At 36.3% G+C, this 16180-nt stretch overlaps 4 protein-coding genes and 1 long non-coding RNA gene across 6 annotated transcripts; 4 read left to right on the top strand and 1 right to left on the bottom strand.

The window, feature by feature from the left end:
• Nucleotides 1-261: 261 nt before the first annotated feature.
• LOC147924919 (uncharacterized) lies at nucleotides 262-836 on the top strand. Its single transcript, XR_015585722.1, has 2 exons — nucleotides 262-422; nucleotides 517-836. It is a non-coding gene; the product is annotated as an uncharacterized LOC147924919 (long non-coding RNA).
• A 1829-nt stretch (nucleotides 837-2665) lies between these two features.
• Nucleotides 2666-5173, top strand: LOC104758832 (TATA-box-binding protein 2). Of its 2 annotated transcripts, none has more exons than XM_010481785.2 (10): nucleotides 2666-3024; nucleotides 3325-3404; nucleotides 3483-3570; nucleotides 3770-3841; nucleotides 3945-3995; nucleotides 4122-4166; nucleotides 4312-4404; nucleotides 4496-4597; nucleotides 4689-4769; nucleotides 4861-5173. In XM_010481785.2, exons 2-9 carry the CDS (start codon nucleotides 3328-3330, stop codon nucleotides 4761-4763), a joined length of 603 nt encoding a protein of 200 aa, XP_010480087.1. In that variant the 5' UTR covers nucleotides 2666-3024; nucleotides 3325-3327; the 3' UTR covers nucleotides 4764-4769; nucleotides 4861-5173. The 2 variants fall into 2 exon arrangements, with proteins under 2 accessions (XP_010480087.1, XP_010480088.1); XM_010481786.2 differs by having other exon boundaries at nucleotides 2717-3059.
• Nucleotides 5174-7690: 2517 nt separating this feature from the next.
• Nucleotides 7691-10057, top strand: LOC104758831 (TATA-box-binding protein 2-like). Its single transcript, XM_010481783.3, has 10 exons — nucleotides 7691-7941; nucleotides 8271-8350; nucleotides 8442-8529; nucleotides 8726-8797; nucleotides 8884-8934; nucleotides 9007-9051; nucleotides 9183-9275; nucleotides 9367-9468; nucleotides 9556-9636; nucleotides 9728-10057. Exons 2-9 carry the CDS (start codon nucleotides 8274-8276, stop codon nucleotides 9628-9630), a joined length of 603 nt encoding a protein of 200 aa, XP_010480085.1. The 5' UTR covers nucleotides 7691-7941; nucleotides 8271-8273; the 3' UTR covers nucleotides 9631-9636; nucleotides 9728-10057.
• On the bottom strand, nucleotides 9817-12285 carry LOC104758830 (2-oxoisovalerate dehydrogenase subunit beta 1, mitochondrial). Its single transcript, XM_010481782.3, has 12 exons — nucleotides 11816-12285; nucleotides 11594-11705; nucleotides 11477-11512; nucleotides 11334-11393; nucleotides 11206-11263; nucleotides 10933-11120; nucleotides 10783-10851; nucleotides 10614-10700; nucleotides 10446-10541; nucleotides 10277-10354; nucleotides 10121-10207; nucleotides 9817-10041 (listed from the first exon to the last, which is right to left on the bottom strand). Exons 1-12 carry the CDS (start codon nucleotides 11968-11970, stop codon nucleotides 10006-10008), a joined length of 1062 nt encoding a protein of 353 aa, XP_010480084.2. The 5' UTR covers nucleotides 11971-12285; the 3' UTR covers nucleotides 9817-10005.
• Nucleotides 12286-12332: 47 nt separating this feature from the next.
• LOC104778416 (chaperonin 60 subunit beta 1, chloroplastic) lies at nucleotides 12333-16127 on the top strand. Its single transcript, XM_087494463.1, has 15 exons — nucleotides 12333-12671; nucleotides 13052-13274; nucleotides 13383-13508; nucleotides 13589-13726; nucleotides 13812-13907; nucleotides 13992-14234; nucleotides 14319-14553; nucleotides 14647-14816; nucleotides 14905-14982; nucleotides 15069-15140; nucleotides 15223-15327; nucleotides 15406-15498; nucleotides 15586-15678; nucleotides 15772-15895; nucleotides 15987-16127. The coding sequence occupies exons 2-15, from the start codon at nucleotides 13059-13061 to the stop codon at nucleotides 15998-16000; spliced, it is 1803 nt and encodes a 600-aa protein (XP_087350589.1). The 5' UTR covers nucleotides 12333-12671; nucleotides 13052-13058; the 3' UTR covers nucleotides 16001-16127.
• Nucleotides 16128-16180: the final 53 nt, after the last annotated feature.

Raw genomic sequence — 16180 nt, 5'->3', positions numbered from 1 at the left:
TGATTATTTTGTTGCAAAATAAGTGTCATTTTATATTTCTAATGTAGATGTTTGGTAAATTTTCCAATTTTATCCCTATTAATTTAATGTATACACCAATAGAAAAAATTGATTAATATATTAATAAGGGGTAAAATAGAAAATTTAATGATTTTCTTAATATGTGTGAGAAACTCTAAAATGACACTTAATATGAAACAGAGGGAGTATAATACTATGTTAATGCTTCACCAACTCTCTTGTTTCTATATAAGTACATCAAAACTTAATAACACAAGTTACACAACCTCTTCTTACATAACATTAGTCTTAACCAAAAGAAACAAAAAGAAAAAATATGAATCGTCAGGTTTTATCCTTAATCACTTTGATTCTTCTCTTACTTTCTGCGTACAACACAACTATGGGCCGAACCTTGCCAAGTAAGTTGACCATCTTGATCTTACATTAATCTAGTTCATATTGAAGTCTTTATCTCATATGTACGTACTCCTGGCTTTTAAAAACCATTATAAGGCGAAGGGAATGGAGTATTACAATTTGGAAATATAAAAGCTGGTGTTAGACGAAGTACATCGCCACGTGGGAAAGGGCCCGGACGTAGGAAAGGGCCTGGACGTAATATTTGATTTTGTTTCACAATTCATCAATACATTTGCAGCGATTCAGAAAACAGCCTCTCTTTTTTTCCACTCTATTTGTAGTTTTATTCATGCGTGCCTGTATTTTCTTTCAAACTAATGTGGATATCAGGATATGTATACTAATTTATATCGTACTTCTTTGTATCGGTTATATTGTACATGGCCTTTTTAAATATATCGTACTTCTTTGTATCGGTTATATTGTACATGGCCTTTTTAAATTAGCACCTTCTTCGTCTGGTCGTCCCATGATAGCATTAGCATGTATCAACGGATTCAAATTTAAACATGTTATCTGAGCTAGCAACATAAGATTCTATATATGTGTAAAAATTTCTCGGATTCTCTTGGTTAAATATTACATCTTTGGAAAGAAGTTCTTTCAGTTTGTGTGTTGCTATTGTTTGGATCAATCTTTTGCAGAATTCTGTAAGTAGCTTCATTTTAATTTGTTAAGATTAAATATTGGTAAGTTAATGGCCAAATAACATAAATAGTGGCTTTTGGACAAATTTGTGGTAATAAATTATTATTTTTTACAAAATTCATCACCACTATTTTGTTGTTGCCAACATCTTTTATCATTAAACGTTTAGAAATCCAAGCTGTAGGAACATATATAGTTTAGAATTTATAGCTGTTGATACGAGAAACAACAATTTAAAGTATTTGAATGACAAGTAAGATCTGGGCAGGCTTTCGGTAGAAATCGATATAAAATAAGAAGAAACAACGAACTGAATTTGGGATATATATACTCTTGGCTGCTTAGTCGAAAATTACATGTGTTTTTCCTTTACAGAATTCGAGTATTTAAACTAAAATAGACCCACAACTATTCTGGATCTCCTCCTGCAATCTCACTCACGATCCCGCGATCTTATCCTTGGTTTGACTCAGCGTTCTTCCCAGACGGACCCCCTTCCTGGGCCTGCGGCAGGCCCATCATCATGTTAAACATTTTGCTCCTTAATGGGCTTTTCGATCGCTGAAACCCAACACCAACAATAGCTAAGATCTTGTGGATCATCCATCACCTTATTTCAAAATAGAGTTTTTTTTTTGGTTTAAAAATAGAGTTGATTCGTTTGAACTAATGTACCTTTTCTTTAACTTTACTTACAGATATAACGATTCCTGGTCTTAATCAATGATAAACTTTTGTTTACGCGTCTAGAGAATTAGTTAGAATTCATAAAAGGTAGAGTTCACAAGTGTAATAATAACCAAAGTTACGACTTACGACCAAGATGCGGTATAAAACGAACTTAACTTTAATACTATATACTAATATATAGTGACGCTTCCACCAAACCTCCTTGTATATATATAAGTATTGTAGCATGCATCAACTTATTACATATTACCTCAGATTAGCCCAAAACCAATAACATAAAAGAAATAATGAATCGTCAAGTTATATCCCTAGTCACTTTGATTATTCTCTTATTACTCTCAGCGTACAACACAGCTATGAGCCGAACCTTGCCAAGTAAGTGTGACCGTCTTCTTGTCATACAATAATTATCAAATTCATATAAAAAATTCAGTCATAAACAAAACTCGTATTCAGTTCTTCTTTATCTCATGTGTATATAATTTATCTTTTTGTAAAAAAAAATAATGAAGGGGAAGGAAATGGAGCACAACAATTTGAAAATGTAAAAGCTGGTGTCACACGAAGTAAATCGCCACGAACTCGTCAGAGAGGGCCTGGACACTGAAATGAATGATCTTTTACAAGTTTCGGACCTTCATGATGATGACACCATGCAATAATTTGACAGTCTAGTCTAGTACTGGTTTGTAATAACTAAACTCCGTGTTGTGGCGTAACTTAAATACTTTACTTATAAAGACCAGAAAAAACGAAACTTGCACGACCACAACACATTGTGTAATATCGAATACGTGGCAGACAAAGAGTGGACCTTCCCATAAAAATTCCAGCAAAGACCGTAACATTAAGATCTAACAAGCAGATTTCCCCGAATAACCCTCACCAGACAAGAGAGACCAAGGGTAGTTAAGGAAACTATATAATTGGTAATAATGTTGACCATAAGGTCCTTGAGATCCCAAAACCCGATATTGTGAGCCTTCTCTCTCTCCCCTCAGATCACAAATCTCATCCCTTCCCCCAGAGAGCGATATTGAAAATCAAAAGCTCTCTCCTTTATATAAACTCCAAATTTACAAATCTCTTTCCCTCTCTAAAATTTTATTTCATCTTCGTATATAAAGCCTTCTCCTTTTTTGTTCTTTTGAATCTTTCACCTTCCTTTAGCCATTTTTTTTTTGGGGAATTTCTTCCAATCTTTATTAGGGTTACGAAACCCTAAACTTTTTTTGAAATTCCGGATTATTTAACTAGCGAAAGGTTTGATTTTGCTTCTTACCCTTTGTTCCTAATAGGTTCGGTTCCTCGGATTTGATTTGAATTTTGAGTTCGCTTTGTTTCGAATTTGAGATCTCATGTTCTCAAGTTGTGTTTCGTAGCTTTTTCCTTGTTTGATTGTGTAACAACGTTTCTAGGGTTCTATAATCAAAACCCTGATTTTGTCTATGCTTAAAACTTAAAAAAATAGAATCTTTATCGTGGATGCTTGTTGGGTTTTAGATCGACATGTTCTTTGTTTAAGATGTGATTTAGCTGATGTGTGCTTTTATCTTATGATAGAGAATGGCTGATCAAGGAATGGAAGGGAGCCAACCAGTTGACCTTACTAAGCATCCTTCTGGGATTGTTCCAACTCTTCAGTGAGTTCTCTCTCTTTTTGTGTCTCTTGTCTATGTTTCTCAGTGAATTGACAAGATTTTATCTTTTGTTTGTTTTAGAAATATTGTCTCAACAGTGAACTTAGACTGCAAGCTTGATCTTAAAGCCATTGCTTTGCAGGCGAGGAATGCTGAATACAATCCCAAGGTTTGCTTCTTTTTTTCTGTGATGCTGTATTTTAGTAAATCTGAATTGAAGGTCTGCATTTGTAAATGATATGCAATAACATTTACACTTATCCGATAGTTATCTATTGATTGTGAAATCTGATTGGCTGTTGCAAGTTATACTAGTGTGGTTTTATATCCTCAGATTTGGTTTAATCTTTAAGTGTTTCATGTTCCAGCGTTTTGCTGCTGTAATTATGAGGATAAGAGAGCCAAAGACGACAGCGTTGATCTTTGCATCTGGGAAAATGGTATGCTTTACAGGCTTACAGCTTGTTTCGTCACTTTTTTCTCACATGCCTTGATCTACCATGTCCTTTTTTTCTAACGGGCATCTATGTTTTCCAATTTTAGGTGTGTACCGGAGCTAAAAGTGAACATCTTTCAAAGCTGGCTGCAAGAAAGGTAAGTAACTAGCTTCTCTCAGTGCGGTCTGATGTTCTTCTAGTAGCACTTTAGTTAGAAACTTGATATTATTCTTGTAGGTATTTCTTCTCTGTTATACTAAAGAAGTTTCTTTTTGTTGTTCAGTATGCTCGGATTGTTCAGAAGCTTGGCTTTCCTGCAAAGTTCAAGGTACTTATATGTTTATCTCTGTCCCTGATCCAACATTCACTGTATTATACTTTTCTATCTCCATCAGCAATTCGTTTGCTTTCGTATTGGAAGGACAAACTATGTATACAGTCTAGTAATAACATTAGCTGATTTCATTTTGCAGGATTTCAAGATACAGAACATTGTAGGCTCATGTGATGTCAAATTCCCGATTAGGCTTGAAGGTCTTGCATACTCTCATAGTGCTTTCTCAAGTGTAAGTGATCTCAAGCATTGTGATCATATATACTTGTAAGATGGAGTTAAATCGGTCTGATGATTCGTACCTCTCTCATCATTGATGCCAGTATGAGCCTGAGCTATTTCCAGGATTGATATATAGGATGAAACAACCAAAGATTGTTCTGCTTATTTTTGTGTCAGGAAAGATTGTTATAACTGGAGCCAAGGTAATAATTTTGCTTTCTCTCTCAAATGATTACAATTTTTTCCATGAAAATGTTTATGTCTTCTGATGAAATCCGGAGTTTACTCTATCAGATGAGAGAAGAGACTTACACTGCATTTGAGAATATCTATCCAGTTCTGACAGAGTTCCGGAAAGTCCAGCAATAATAGTATGTAAGTGTCCCAACTTTTTCTATCTCCATTTGCATATTTTCATACCACTTAATCAATCAATGGTTTAATTATGGTCTTTCGATTCAAGCAGAGCCTACAGAAGCAAAAAAAACCATGCTCACGTTTGGATTGAACTAGGGATCTCGGGTGGTGGTAAGCGATTGGTGAGGTTATTATCTTTGGAAAAGAACATGGTTTGATTCAACCAGAAATTGTAAATACAGAATGGAGATGCCAAGAAATCTCTTTTCTTTTTTGTTCTTAAAGTGTCGTCCACGTATCTTGTTTCCTGTTCTGTATGTTTCAGTGAGCTATACCCAACATTAAAGAGTTACCTAGTTCTTTACTAACAGTTTGTAATAAGACACCAAGTCTGTGTTCCTTTAATATACTCTTTCAAGCAATTTGCAGCTCTAGTTTGTCAAATGATTGGATCATCAGCTTCATCTTTCAATAGATAATAATCTTTAATGCATATTAGCAGACTTAAAATATAGTCCTGTTAGAACATGTCTTATTTAGTCTTGTAAGAAAACTTGGAATCTCAAAGAAACAGAAACAGATAACAAATAAACAAGAGTAAATCTGGACAACAAATTAATGAACTTATCAATTGAAATTAATAAGACTTATTTAAAGTAGAAAGGGTTTTACATTTGTAGAATTGGTTACATTGACGAATGGGATAACAACGAAACAGATAGAACAGCTAGTAATTTACATTTGTTTTGATTGCGTCCAATATTTGCGTCAAACAAGAGCATATTGAAAAATGGGATGAACCTTCAAATCAAACCGAATACTCAGAACCTCTGAGCTTTTTACTTTATTAGAAATCTGATCAAGAAGTTTACAACTCCCTTGATTGGGTTTACACAATAACTAAAACTTTTAGTTTGCCACCTGAGATTTCTACTACTCAACTAGAACAGATCAATAGAACAGACTCTCTCTTATCTTTCTAGTTCACCGTATACAGAGTAACCTACTCTATCTCACAAGAAAAAACTTCTCTCAATCTTTTTCACTTCAATACGGCTAACCCTAGCTGATCCTTCGCGTCTCCCTTTTATAGTCATTAGTCATCATGGATCTTCTAGGTTAGTCAACACAATCTTGGATCCCTCCAAATCACCAAGAGAATATATTCCTCTCAACCAGAATGTACTAAGTGATCTCCTCCTCGTCGTCACTTCAGTTGGCGCCAAATCCACGTCATCACTTGTTGTTTGCTGAATACTCCTTTTGCTTAGAACAACTTTCACATTGTTCCAGCAAGCTTGTCGAACCATGATGATCACAAATGCTGCACTCACACACATGATATGTTAGAAACTGCTCTTTGGGTCGGAGCAACGTGATAAGAGAAAAGGAACTTGCCTTGTTCTTGGTGGGCATGTAGAATGGCTCAAACACAAGTGGAAACGGAGTATCCAGACCACAAACTCTGCTTACTGGAGCTTCTAACTGTAGGACGAAACGCAGTTAAACAAACCAATTAAGAGTAAATTAACTTTATGTACCTTTTCCTTAACTTTACTTACAGAAATAATTCTTCCAATTGTCTAATCAATGATAATCCTTTGTTTACGCGTCAAGAAGTAGTTAGAATTCATAAAAGCTAGAGTTCACAAGTGTAATAATAACCAAATTTACAACTTACGACCAAGATGCGGTATAAGAACTTAACTTTAATATAATGGATATATTGACTGACGCTTCCACCAAACCTCCTTCACTCCTTGTGTATATAGAAGTATTGTAGCATGCATCAACGTGTTACATATTACCTCAGAAGATTAGTCTAAACCCAAAACAAAAAGAAGCAATGAATCGTCAGGTTATACCCCTAGTCACTTTGATTATTCTCCTCTCAGCGTACAACACAACAGCTATGAGCCGAACCTTGCCGAGTAAGTGTGACCGTCTTCTTGATCATACAAATAATTATCAAATTCATATAAAAATATCACTCATAAACAAAAATCATCCAGTTCTTGTTTATTTATCTGTATATTATTTCTCTTTTTTTTTTTAATTATGAATGGGAAGGAAATGGAGCACAACAATTTGAAAATGTAAAAACTGGTGTCACACGAAGTGAATCGCCGCCACGAACTCGTCAGAGAGGGCCTGGACACTGAAGTGAATGATCTCTTGCAAGTTTTTAAAATTTTGGAACTTCATGATGATGCATCCAATAATTTTTGACTGTCTAGTCTGGTCTAGTACTGGTTTTGTAATAACTAAAGTCCGTGGTTGTGGCGTCGTAACTTAAGTACTTATTTATAAAGACCAAAAAAAAAAAAACATGCACGAGCACAACACATCGTGTACAATAGATAAATTAATAAATTAATAATCTTTACAAATTAATAAATTTATCTGGTCTTAAGTTGGGACTAGTGTAACGTTAGACACTATTCAATAACATAATAAAATAATATTTTTTGAAATTCTTTTGTAAATACATGGTCCCATCAATAATATAAATTAATAATTATATAAAATTATCTAAATATATGTATATATCTTAACATTAATTTTATTGGAGTTTATTTTTAATATTTTTACTATATACAAATATTTGAGTGCTATCTTCAAAACATAATAATTGTTATTTTCATTGTAATTGATTTTATAAAAGTATTAGTTATAAAGATTAAATCTTATTTTTAATATTTTTTTTATCAAATTAAGAAAGTATTAATTTATTGATAAATTAAAACCTAAAACTTTAATATCAAATACGTGGCAGACAAAGAGTGGACCTTCTCGTAAAATTTTAGCAAAGACCGTAACATTAAGATCTAACAAGCTGATTTCCCCGAATTACCCTCACCCGACAAAAGAGACAAAGGGTAGTTAAGGAAACTATATAAAGGTAATAATGTTGACCATAAGCTTCTCTCTCTCCCCTCAGATCACAAGTCTCATCCCTTCCCCCAGAGAGCGATATTGAAAATCAAAAGCTCTCTCCTTTATAAACTCCCAATTACAAATCTCTTTCCCTCTCTAAATTTTTATTTCATCTTTGTATAAAAAGCCTTCGCCTTTTGAATCTTTCACCTTCCTTTCGCCATTTTTTGTGTGGAATTTCATCCAATCTTTATTAGGGTTACGAAACCCTAGACCCTTTTTTTGAAATTCCGGATTATTTAACTAGCGAAAGGTTTGATTTTGCTTCTTACCCTTTGTTCCTAATTGGTTTCTATTCCTCTGATTTGATTTGAATTTTGAGTTTCTTCGTACCCTTTTGATTTTAGTTCGCTTTGTTTCGAATTTGAGATGTCATGTGTCTCAAGTTGTGTGTTTCGTAGCTTCTTCCTTGTTTGATTGTGAAACAATGTTTCTAGGGTTTTATAATCAAAACCCTGATTTTGTCTATGCTTAATACTTGAAAAAAACAGAATCTTTATCGTGGATGCTTGTTGGGTTTTAGATCGACATGTTCTTGTTTAAGATGTGATTTAGCTGATGTGTGCTTGTATCTTATGATAGAGAATGGCTGATCAAGGAATGGAAGGGAGCCAACCAGTTGACCTTACTAAGCATCCTTCTGGGATTGTTCCAACTCTTCAGTGAGTTCTCTCTCTTTTTGTGTCTCTTGTCTATATTTCTCCGTTTTCGGTTTTGTGTGAATGACAAGATTTTATCCTTTGTTTGTTTCAGAAATATTGTCTCAACAGTGAACTTAGACTGCAAGCTTGATCTTAAAGCCGTTGCTTTGCAGGCGAGGAATGCTGAATACAATCCCAAGGTTTGCTTTTTTTATATTTTTTTCTGATACTTTGTTTTAGTAATATCTGAATTGAAGGTCTGCATTTGTAAATTATATGCAATAACTTTCACACGTATCCAATAGTTATCTATTGATTGTGAAATCTAATTGGCTATTTCAAGTTTGGTTTATATCCTCAGATTTGGTTTATATCTTTACTTGTTTCATGTTCCAGCGTTTTGCTGCTGTAATAATGAGGATTAGAGAGCCAAAGACTACAGCGTTGATCTTTGCATCTGGGAAAATGGTATGCTGACTATATAGGCTTACAGCGTTGATCTACCATGTCCTTTTTTTTTTTTTTTTCTAACGGGCTTCTATGTTCAATTTTAGGTGTGTACCGGAGCTAAAAGTGAACATCTTTCAAAGCTGGCTGCAAGAAAGGTAGAAACTTGATATTAATTTTAGTAGGTTTCTCTTCTATGTTATACTAAAGAATTCCTTTTTGTTGTTCAGTATGCTCGGATTGTTCAGAAGCTTGGCTTTCCTGCAAAGTTCAAGGTACTCATATGTCTATCTCTGTCCAACATACTCTGTATTATACTTTTCTATCTCCATCAGCAATTCGTTTGCTTTCTTATTGGAAGGATGTATACAGTCTAGTAATAACATTAGGTGATTTCATTTTGCAGGATTTCAAGATACAGAACATTGTAGGCTCATGTGATGTCAAATTCCCGATTAGGCTTGAAGGTCTTGGTTACGCTCATGGTGCTTTCTCAAGTGTAAGTGATCTCAAGCATTGTGATCATATATACTTGTAAGATGGAGTTAAATCGGTCTGATGATTCGTACCTCTCTCATCATTGATGCCAGTATGAGCCTGAGATATTTCCAGGATTGATATATAGGATGAGACAACCAAAGATTGTTCTGCTTATTTTTGTGTCAGGAAAGATTGTTATAACTGGAGCCAAGGTATTATGCTTTCCCTTTCAAATGATTACAAGTTTTTCCATGAAAATGTTTATGTCTTCTGATGAAATCCGGAGTTTACATTATCAGATGAGAGAAGAGACTTACACTGCATTTGAGAATATCTACCCAGTTCTGACAGAGTTCAGGAAAGTCCAGCAATAATAGTATGTAAGTGTCCCAACTTTCTCTATCTCCATTTACATATTTTCATACCACTTAATCAATCAATGGTTTAATTATGGTCTTTCGATTCAAGCAGAGCCTACAAAAGCAAAAAAAAACCATGCTCACATTTGGATTGAACTAGGGATCTCAGGTGGTGGCAAGCGATTTGGTGAGGTTATTATCTTTGGACAAGAAGAACATGGTTTGATTCAACCAGAAATTGTAAATACAGAATGGAGATGCCAAGAAATCTCTTTCTTTTTTGTTCTTTTTTGTTCTTAAAGTCCGTTCTTATTTAAAGTAGAAAAGGTTTTACATTTTGTAGAATTGGTTACATTGACGAATGGGATAACAAAGAAACAGATAGAACGGCTAGTAATTCACAGTTGTTTTGATTGCGTCCAATATCTGCATCAAACAAGAACACATGATTTGTTAGAAACTGCTCTTTGGGTCGGAGCAACGTGATAAGAGAAAAGGAACTTGCCTTGTTCTTGGTGGGCATGTAGAATGGCTCAAACACAAGTGGAAACGGAGTATCCAGACCACAAACTCTGCTTACTGGAGCTTCTAACTGCAGGACGATATGACAGTTAAAAAACAAGTAATTATGTAAGTGAGTCAAGATTTATTTTTTACTTACCTTCAAGAAACAACGTTCAAGGATTGTTGCAGAGATCTCTGCTCCAAAACCTCCTGTTATTGGAGCCTCATGGCTTATCTGCAATCCAAGCAAAAAGAAAACAGTCTATAAGATCGACAAGACAAAACAAAACAAAACCCGCCATTATCATTTAAGTTAGAGAGCTTACAAGAAGTCTGCCAGTCTTTTTAACCGAGGCCTCAACAGTTTCTTTGTCCCAAGGGAGTAGAGTCTTGAGATCTATCAGTTCACATGATATTCCTTCCTGCATAAACTCACGACCGGCATCAATAACTGCTTACCAATCACCATTGAGTTGAAAAATAAGCTACAAAACCTTTTCCGCCTCTAGACAAGCTTGTTCCATAATGGTAAGCTGAGCTCCCCATCCAACAAGTGTTATGTCATTCCCTTCTCTTATAACCTGACCATAAACTCCTCTTAGTTAGTCTCGACGATGAGATCATCATCTTCAAAAAGAGACAGTGAGAATGAGCTTATTATACCTCAGCTTCTGATAGAGGTATCATATAGTCATGCTCAGAGACTTCTTCTACTGCTTGACGATACAGCCACTGTAGGAAGATCATAGTTTCAAGACTTTAAAGAGGTGCTAAAAGGCTGATTTGGTTGGTCTAAGTAAGGGAAGTAAGTACCTTTGGCTCGAAGAAGACAACGGGATTTGGATCACGGATGCATGACAACAACAGTCCCTTTGCTTCCCGTGGACTCCGAGGGATAACAACCTTAATACCAGGGACATGGCAAAAGAAAGCTTCAGGGGATTGTGAATGGTAATGTCCACCATGACCAACTGCTCCATACGGTGCTCTTATTGTAAGTCCTACCAAGATCCATACAAATCCCTAATGAGAAAAAGAGATTATTGATGCGAAGTCAAGAAAGAAATGTAAAGATGAAAGATTTACCTCCACAGTTGAATTGGTTACCACTTCGGTATCTGAACTTTGCGGCTTCATTAACAATCTACGAATCACAAAATCCTTGAGAATCCAGCGGCAAAGATCATATGCTTGTGTAAAGAGAGAACATTTACCTGATCAAACGCAGGATATATATAATCCGCAAACTGGATTTCAACAATAGCTCGATTTCCCTGTCAAAATCAAACACCATTAAATATTAAAATCCGTTCAAAACATAAACAGAAGTCAAAATCAAAGGCAAACAAGAACTCACCATTGCTGCAAGACCAATGCCAAATCCAACAATCCCCTGAATCCATTCACAGCTTACATCAATAACACTAACCTTTAAGAAGTGAAAACAGAAGCATGTGGTCAAGGATTTTGATACCTGCTCGCAAAGAGGAGTATTGAAGACGCGGTTTTTACCGAATCGTTCAGCTAAACCTGTAGTGCAGCGAAAGACTCCACCAAAGCCAACATCTTCCCCAAAGACATAAGAGCTTCCACAACAACTTAATAAGTCAGACTCTTAAAAACCTAGGAACCTACCTAGAGAGATCAAATGATTTCAAGTAAAATAAACAAACTTTGCTACTGCGAGCGAGCTCACCGAGGATCGGAGTCCAAAGCGATGTGAAGCGCTTGGTTAATAGCAGCGTATAGATTCAACGATTTCCCAGTTTCCGTCGATACACTCCTCCTAGCTCCGTGACCTGAGCTCAGAAAACCCAATTTCCGGCAAGATCTTCCTAAAAGAGCGGCCATTTACGCAAACCCACGAATAATCAATCACTCTCTCTCTAGAAAATAGAAGAAGATTGCGACAACGAGGAGGTAACTCTCTATTTTGGGCTATACAGTCACCTGCCCAGTTGGTAAGATGTTTAGGTGGCACAAGTTTGCAACTTTGGGATTTACGACAAATAGATGATACTCCTGCCACGTCGGATCCGACACGTTTATCACAATCTTTAATCTTGCAAGTTGCAACTTTAATTTAATCAATGCAAGGTTGTGAGCCTAATTCTAAGGTTTATAAACAAGAATTAACAAAGATTGGTGTCCCTTTGATCATCTCAATTTGATCATTTTTTTGTTTAATTAATGATAAAACAGTCAAGAGAAGAGAGAGAAAGGGTTTAACTTTGGAGAAGAGGCAAAAGTGGTTTTGTTCGTTCACGTTGTTAGAGATTCCATTGTTGTTGTTCTATCTGTTTTAAAAAAATGGAGCAAGGGAGTAAAGCCCAAATAGGCCCAATTGAAATCGGATCAGGATCGGGAGCGTTGAATCCAACGGTCGAGATTAACTCAAAGATCTTCAAAGAGGTAACGTTAAAAGCAGCCTTCCAAGCGAGAGAGTAAGGAGATAAACCTACTTCCTTCCTTCTGCTTCCAGCTCCAGTTTTTTCTTATCCGGAAACAAAAACTCTTCCGGTTGAAAAAAACACCTCCTCTCTGCTACTTCTGTTAGTTCCTTAATCCTTTATCTCTTTTAATGGCGCAGTTCATCCTCTGCATTTTCAGTGGCTCAGTTTACTCTGTCTTGTTTAAAACTCTTTCTCCGATGTTTTTATTTTGGGTATTTTCTTATAAATATGTATGTGTGAATGTTTCTTTAGATTGTCAATTGTGTTCTTACTGAGCTCTGCTTTGAAAGGTGTCGCCTTTCTTCTGTTTTGTTGTGAGAGAATTTACTAGTTTAGCTTTACTTGGTTGTTGTGTCCTTTGGTTATGGTGGTTTTGTGGACAGTATATATCGATGAAAAGAAGAGTCTTTTTTGCTATTCTTTATTATATATCTTTGAAATTGTTGGTCTAACTGTTGAATTTTGTCTGTGTTTTGAAGTGAAAATATGGCATCAACATTCACTGCCACGTCTTCCATTGGTTCAATGGTTGCTCCTAATGGTCACAAATCGGATAAGAAACTTATCAACAAGTTGTCTTCAAGCTCATTTGGAAGGAGACAAAGTGTGTGTCCTAGACCCAGGAGATCCAGTTCTGCTATTGTATGTGCAGCCAAGGAATTGCATTTCAACAAAGATGGGACTACCATAAGGAGACTTCAAGTGAGTACCTGGTTTCATTGTTCTCTTAATGGAAAATTATATTCCTAGACTTTACCACTGGCACTAAAGTTTGCATTTTCTCTGGTTTCTACTTTTGTGTTGTGTTAGGCTGGTGTCAACAAGCTTGCAGACCTTGTCGGTGTTACACTTGGACCTAAAGGACGAAATGTTGTTCTTGAGAGCAAGTATGGATCACCAAGAATTGTTAATGATGGTGTGACTGTTGCAAGAGAGGTATTAAATTGGTACCCTTCTTATAATGATGTTTTATTTTCTATGAGATGTTTCTTATAATTGCTATCTTTCTCCTGTAGGTTGAGCTGGAAGACCCGGTTGAGAACATTGGTGCTAAGCTTGTGAGGCAAGCGGCTGCCAAAACCAATGACTTAGCTGGTGATGGTACAACAACATCTGTTGTTCTTGCACAAGGTTTTATTGCTGAGGGTGTCAAGGTCTGTGTAACTTTTTTTCTTTCAGCTTTCTTTTTGTGAAACTTCAAAAAATTTGTTTTACTAATTTTAAGATTATTTCATTCAGGTGGTAGCTGCGGGTGCAAACCCTGTTTTGATCACCAGAGGTATTGAGAAGACAGCAAAGGCTTTGGTTGCCGAGCTCCAGAAAATGTCTAAGGAGGTTACAAATTTATTGAACTCTCTTTTTCTGATTTTGTGAAGAGTCTTTATGAAAAGGTTCTGAAAGTAAGTCATGTCGATGTAGGTTGAAGACAGTGAACTTGCAGATGTTGCAGCTGTTAGTGCAGGTAACAACGAAGAAATTGGAAATATGATTGCTGAAGCAATGAGCAAAGTGGGCAGGAAAGGTGTGGTGACCCTTGAGGAGGGTAAAAGTGCCGAGAACAACCTCTACGTCGTAGAAGGAATGCAATTTGATCGTGGTTACATCTCCCCTTACTTTGTGACAGACAGCGAGAAAATGTCTGTCGAGTTCGACAATTGCAAGGTAAACGTTTCTTGAATCTGAGTAGACAATTTAGCCACTAAAGATAGAGTAATAACAAGGATCTAATGTACTGTATGATTGCAGTTACTTCTCGTTGACAAAAAAATTACCAACGCAAGGGATCTTGTTGGTGTTTTGGAGGACGCAATTAGAGGCGGATACCCAATATTGATAATTGCAGAAGACATTGAGCAAGAAGCTTTAGCGACTCTCGTTGTGAACAAGCTTAGAGGTACATTGAAGATTGCAGCTCTCAGAGCTCCAGGATTTGGAGAGCGCAAGAGCCAATACCTTGACGATATTGCCATTCTAACTGGAGGTAAGTTCTGTGTGCATTGCATTGATGAGCCCCTATGTTTAGGCAAATCTTTGTAGATTTAATTTTGTCCTAATTTTCTATCTTTGCTTGCAGCAACTGTGATCCGAGAGGAAGTTGGTCTTTCACTTGACAAAGCTGGAAAAGAAGTTCTTGGTAATGCCTCAAAGGTCGTCCTCACAAAGGAGACATCTACCATAGTGGGTGATGGAAGCACACAGGATGCAGTGCTAAAGCGTGTTACGCAGATTAAAAATCTTATTGAGGTATAGTAAAAGAGTAGAGCTAATATGAGATCTCTATTACATTTTTTGAAGAGTGTAGTTACAGTAAAGTGGTAATTACTTTGTGCAGCAAGCGGAGCAAGATTATGAGAAGGAAAAGCTGAATGAGAGAATTGCAAAGCTCTCTGGTGGAGTTGCTGTGATTCAGGTAAATTACAAACCCACTGGTTTCCTGTCTGATTAAGATGTGTTCCAGAGATAATTAAGTTAAGCTCGTTATGTATTTGGTTAAAGGTTGGAGCACAAACTGAGACAGAACTCAAAGAGAAGAAGTTGAGAGTTGAAGATGCTCTTAATGCAACAAAGGTGATTTTGTTTTCCTGAGGCTTTAGAAGTGTGTTATTTGCATACTCGTGAACTACAACTAATCAGGATTTCGATTCTTCAGGCCGCTGTCGAGGAAGGTATTGTTGTTGGTGGTGGTTGCACTCTGCTTCGTCTTGCTTCTAAAGTCGATGCCATTAAAGCCACTCTTGACAATGATGAAGAAAAGGTAAATTAATCAAGCATTCAGTTTTTAACTCCTGAACCTTTGATTTCTCTAACTGTGCTGATTATTGCTTTACTTCAGGTTGGAGCTGATATAGTTAAAAGAGCACTGAGTTATCCCCTAAAACTGATCGCCAAAAATGCTGGTGTTAATGGAAGCGTAGTTAGCGAGAAGGTAATAACCACAGATAACTACCTCCACACTTTTTCACCTCTAGATTTCAAGTCAAATGCTTAAAGATATGTCTTTATTCATTGGCAGGTGCTTTCCAACGACAACGTGAAATTCGGTTACAATGCTGCAACCGGCAAGTACGAAGATTTAATGGCTGCAGGAATCATCGATCCAACAAAGGTCAGTTGTTCTTTGCATATACAAAAATTGTCTTTGCTAGCTACATTGGTCACTAAAGATACATGAACCTGAGTGGCTTTATCTTGCTTTTAGGTTGTGAGATGTTGCTTGGAACACGCAGCTTCGGTTGCAAAGACTTTCTTGATGTCGGACTGTGTTGTTGTTGAGATCAAGGAACCTGAACCAGTTCCCGTCGGCAACCCAATGGACAACTCAGGTTTGTTCAGACATTCAAATACTTGAATCTTAGGTATAGTTCCACTGCATTCATGTTTCATTGCTGAATCTGTTTGCCTCTCTTGTTTCAGGATATGGATACTGAGAGGAGATAGGCTAATATTGAAACGGATTACTTTAGCTTGCGAGTGTAATGATTTTGAACAAGAGAATTTGTAATGTGAAACTGAAATTTTGAATCAATCATATGAGAATAAATCATGATTCCTCAATGTTTAGAAATATCCTGAAATCGTCAAACAAGAAACTTTAGTTCCAAAGATTT

Source organism: Camelina sativa, chromosome 17 (assembly GCF_030686135.1).
Source record: "Camelina sativa cultivar CO46 ecotype springtype chromosome 17, ASM3068613v1".
NCBI lineage: Eukaryota > Viridiplantae > Streptophyta > Magnoliopsida > Brassicales > Brassicaceae > Camelina > Camelina sativa.
Note: the sequence above shows the minus strand (reverse complement) of the source record. Positions and strands in the feature narration are given on the sequence as shown.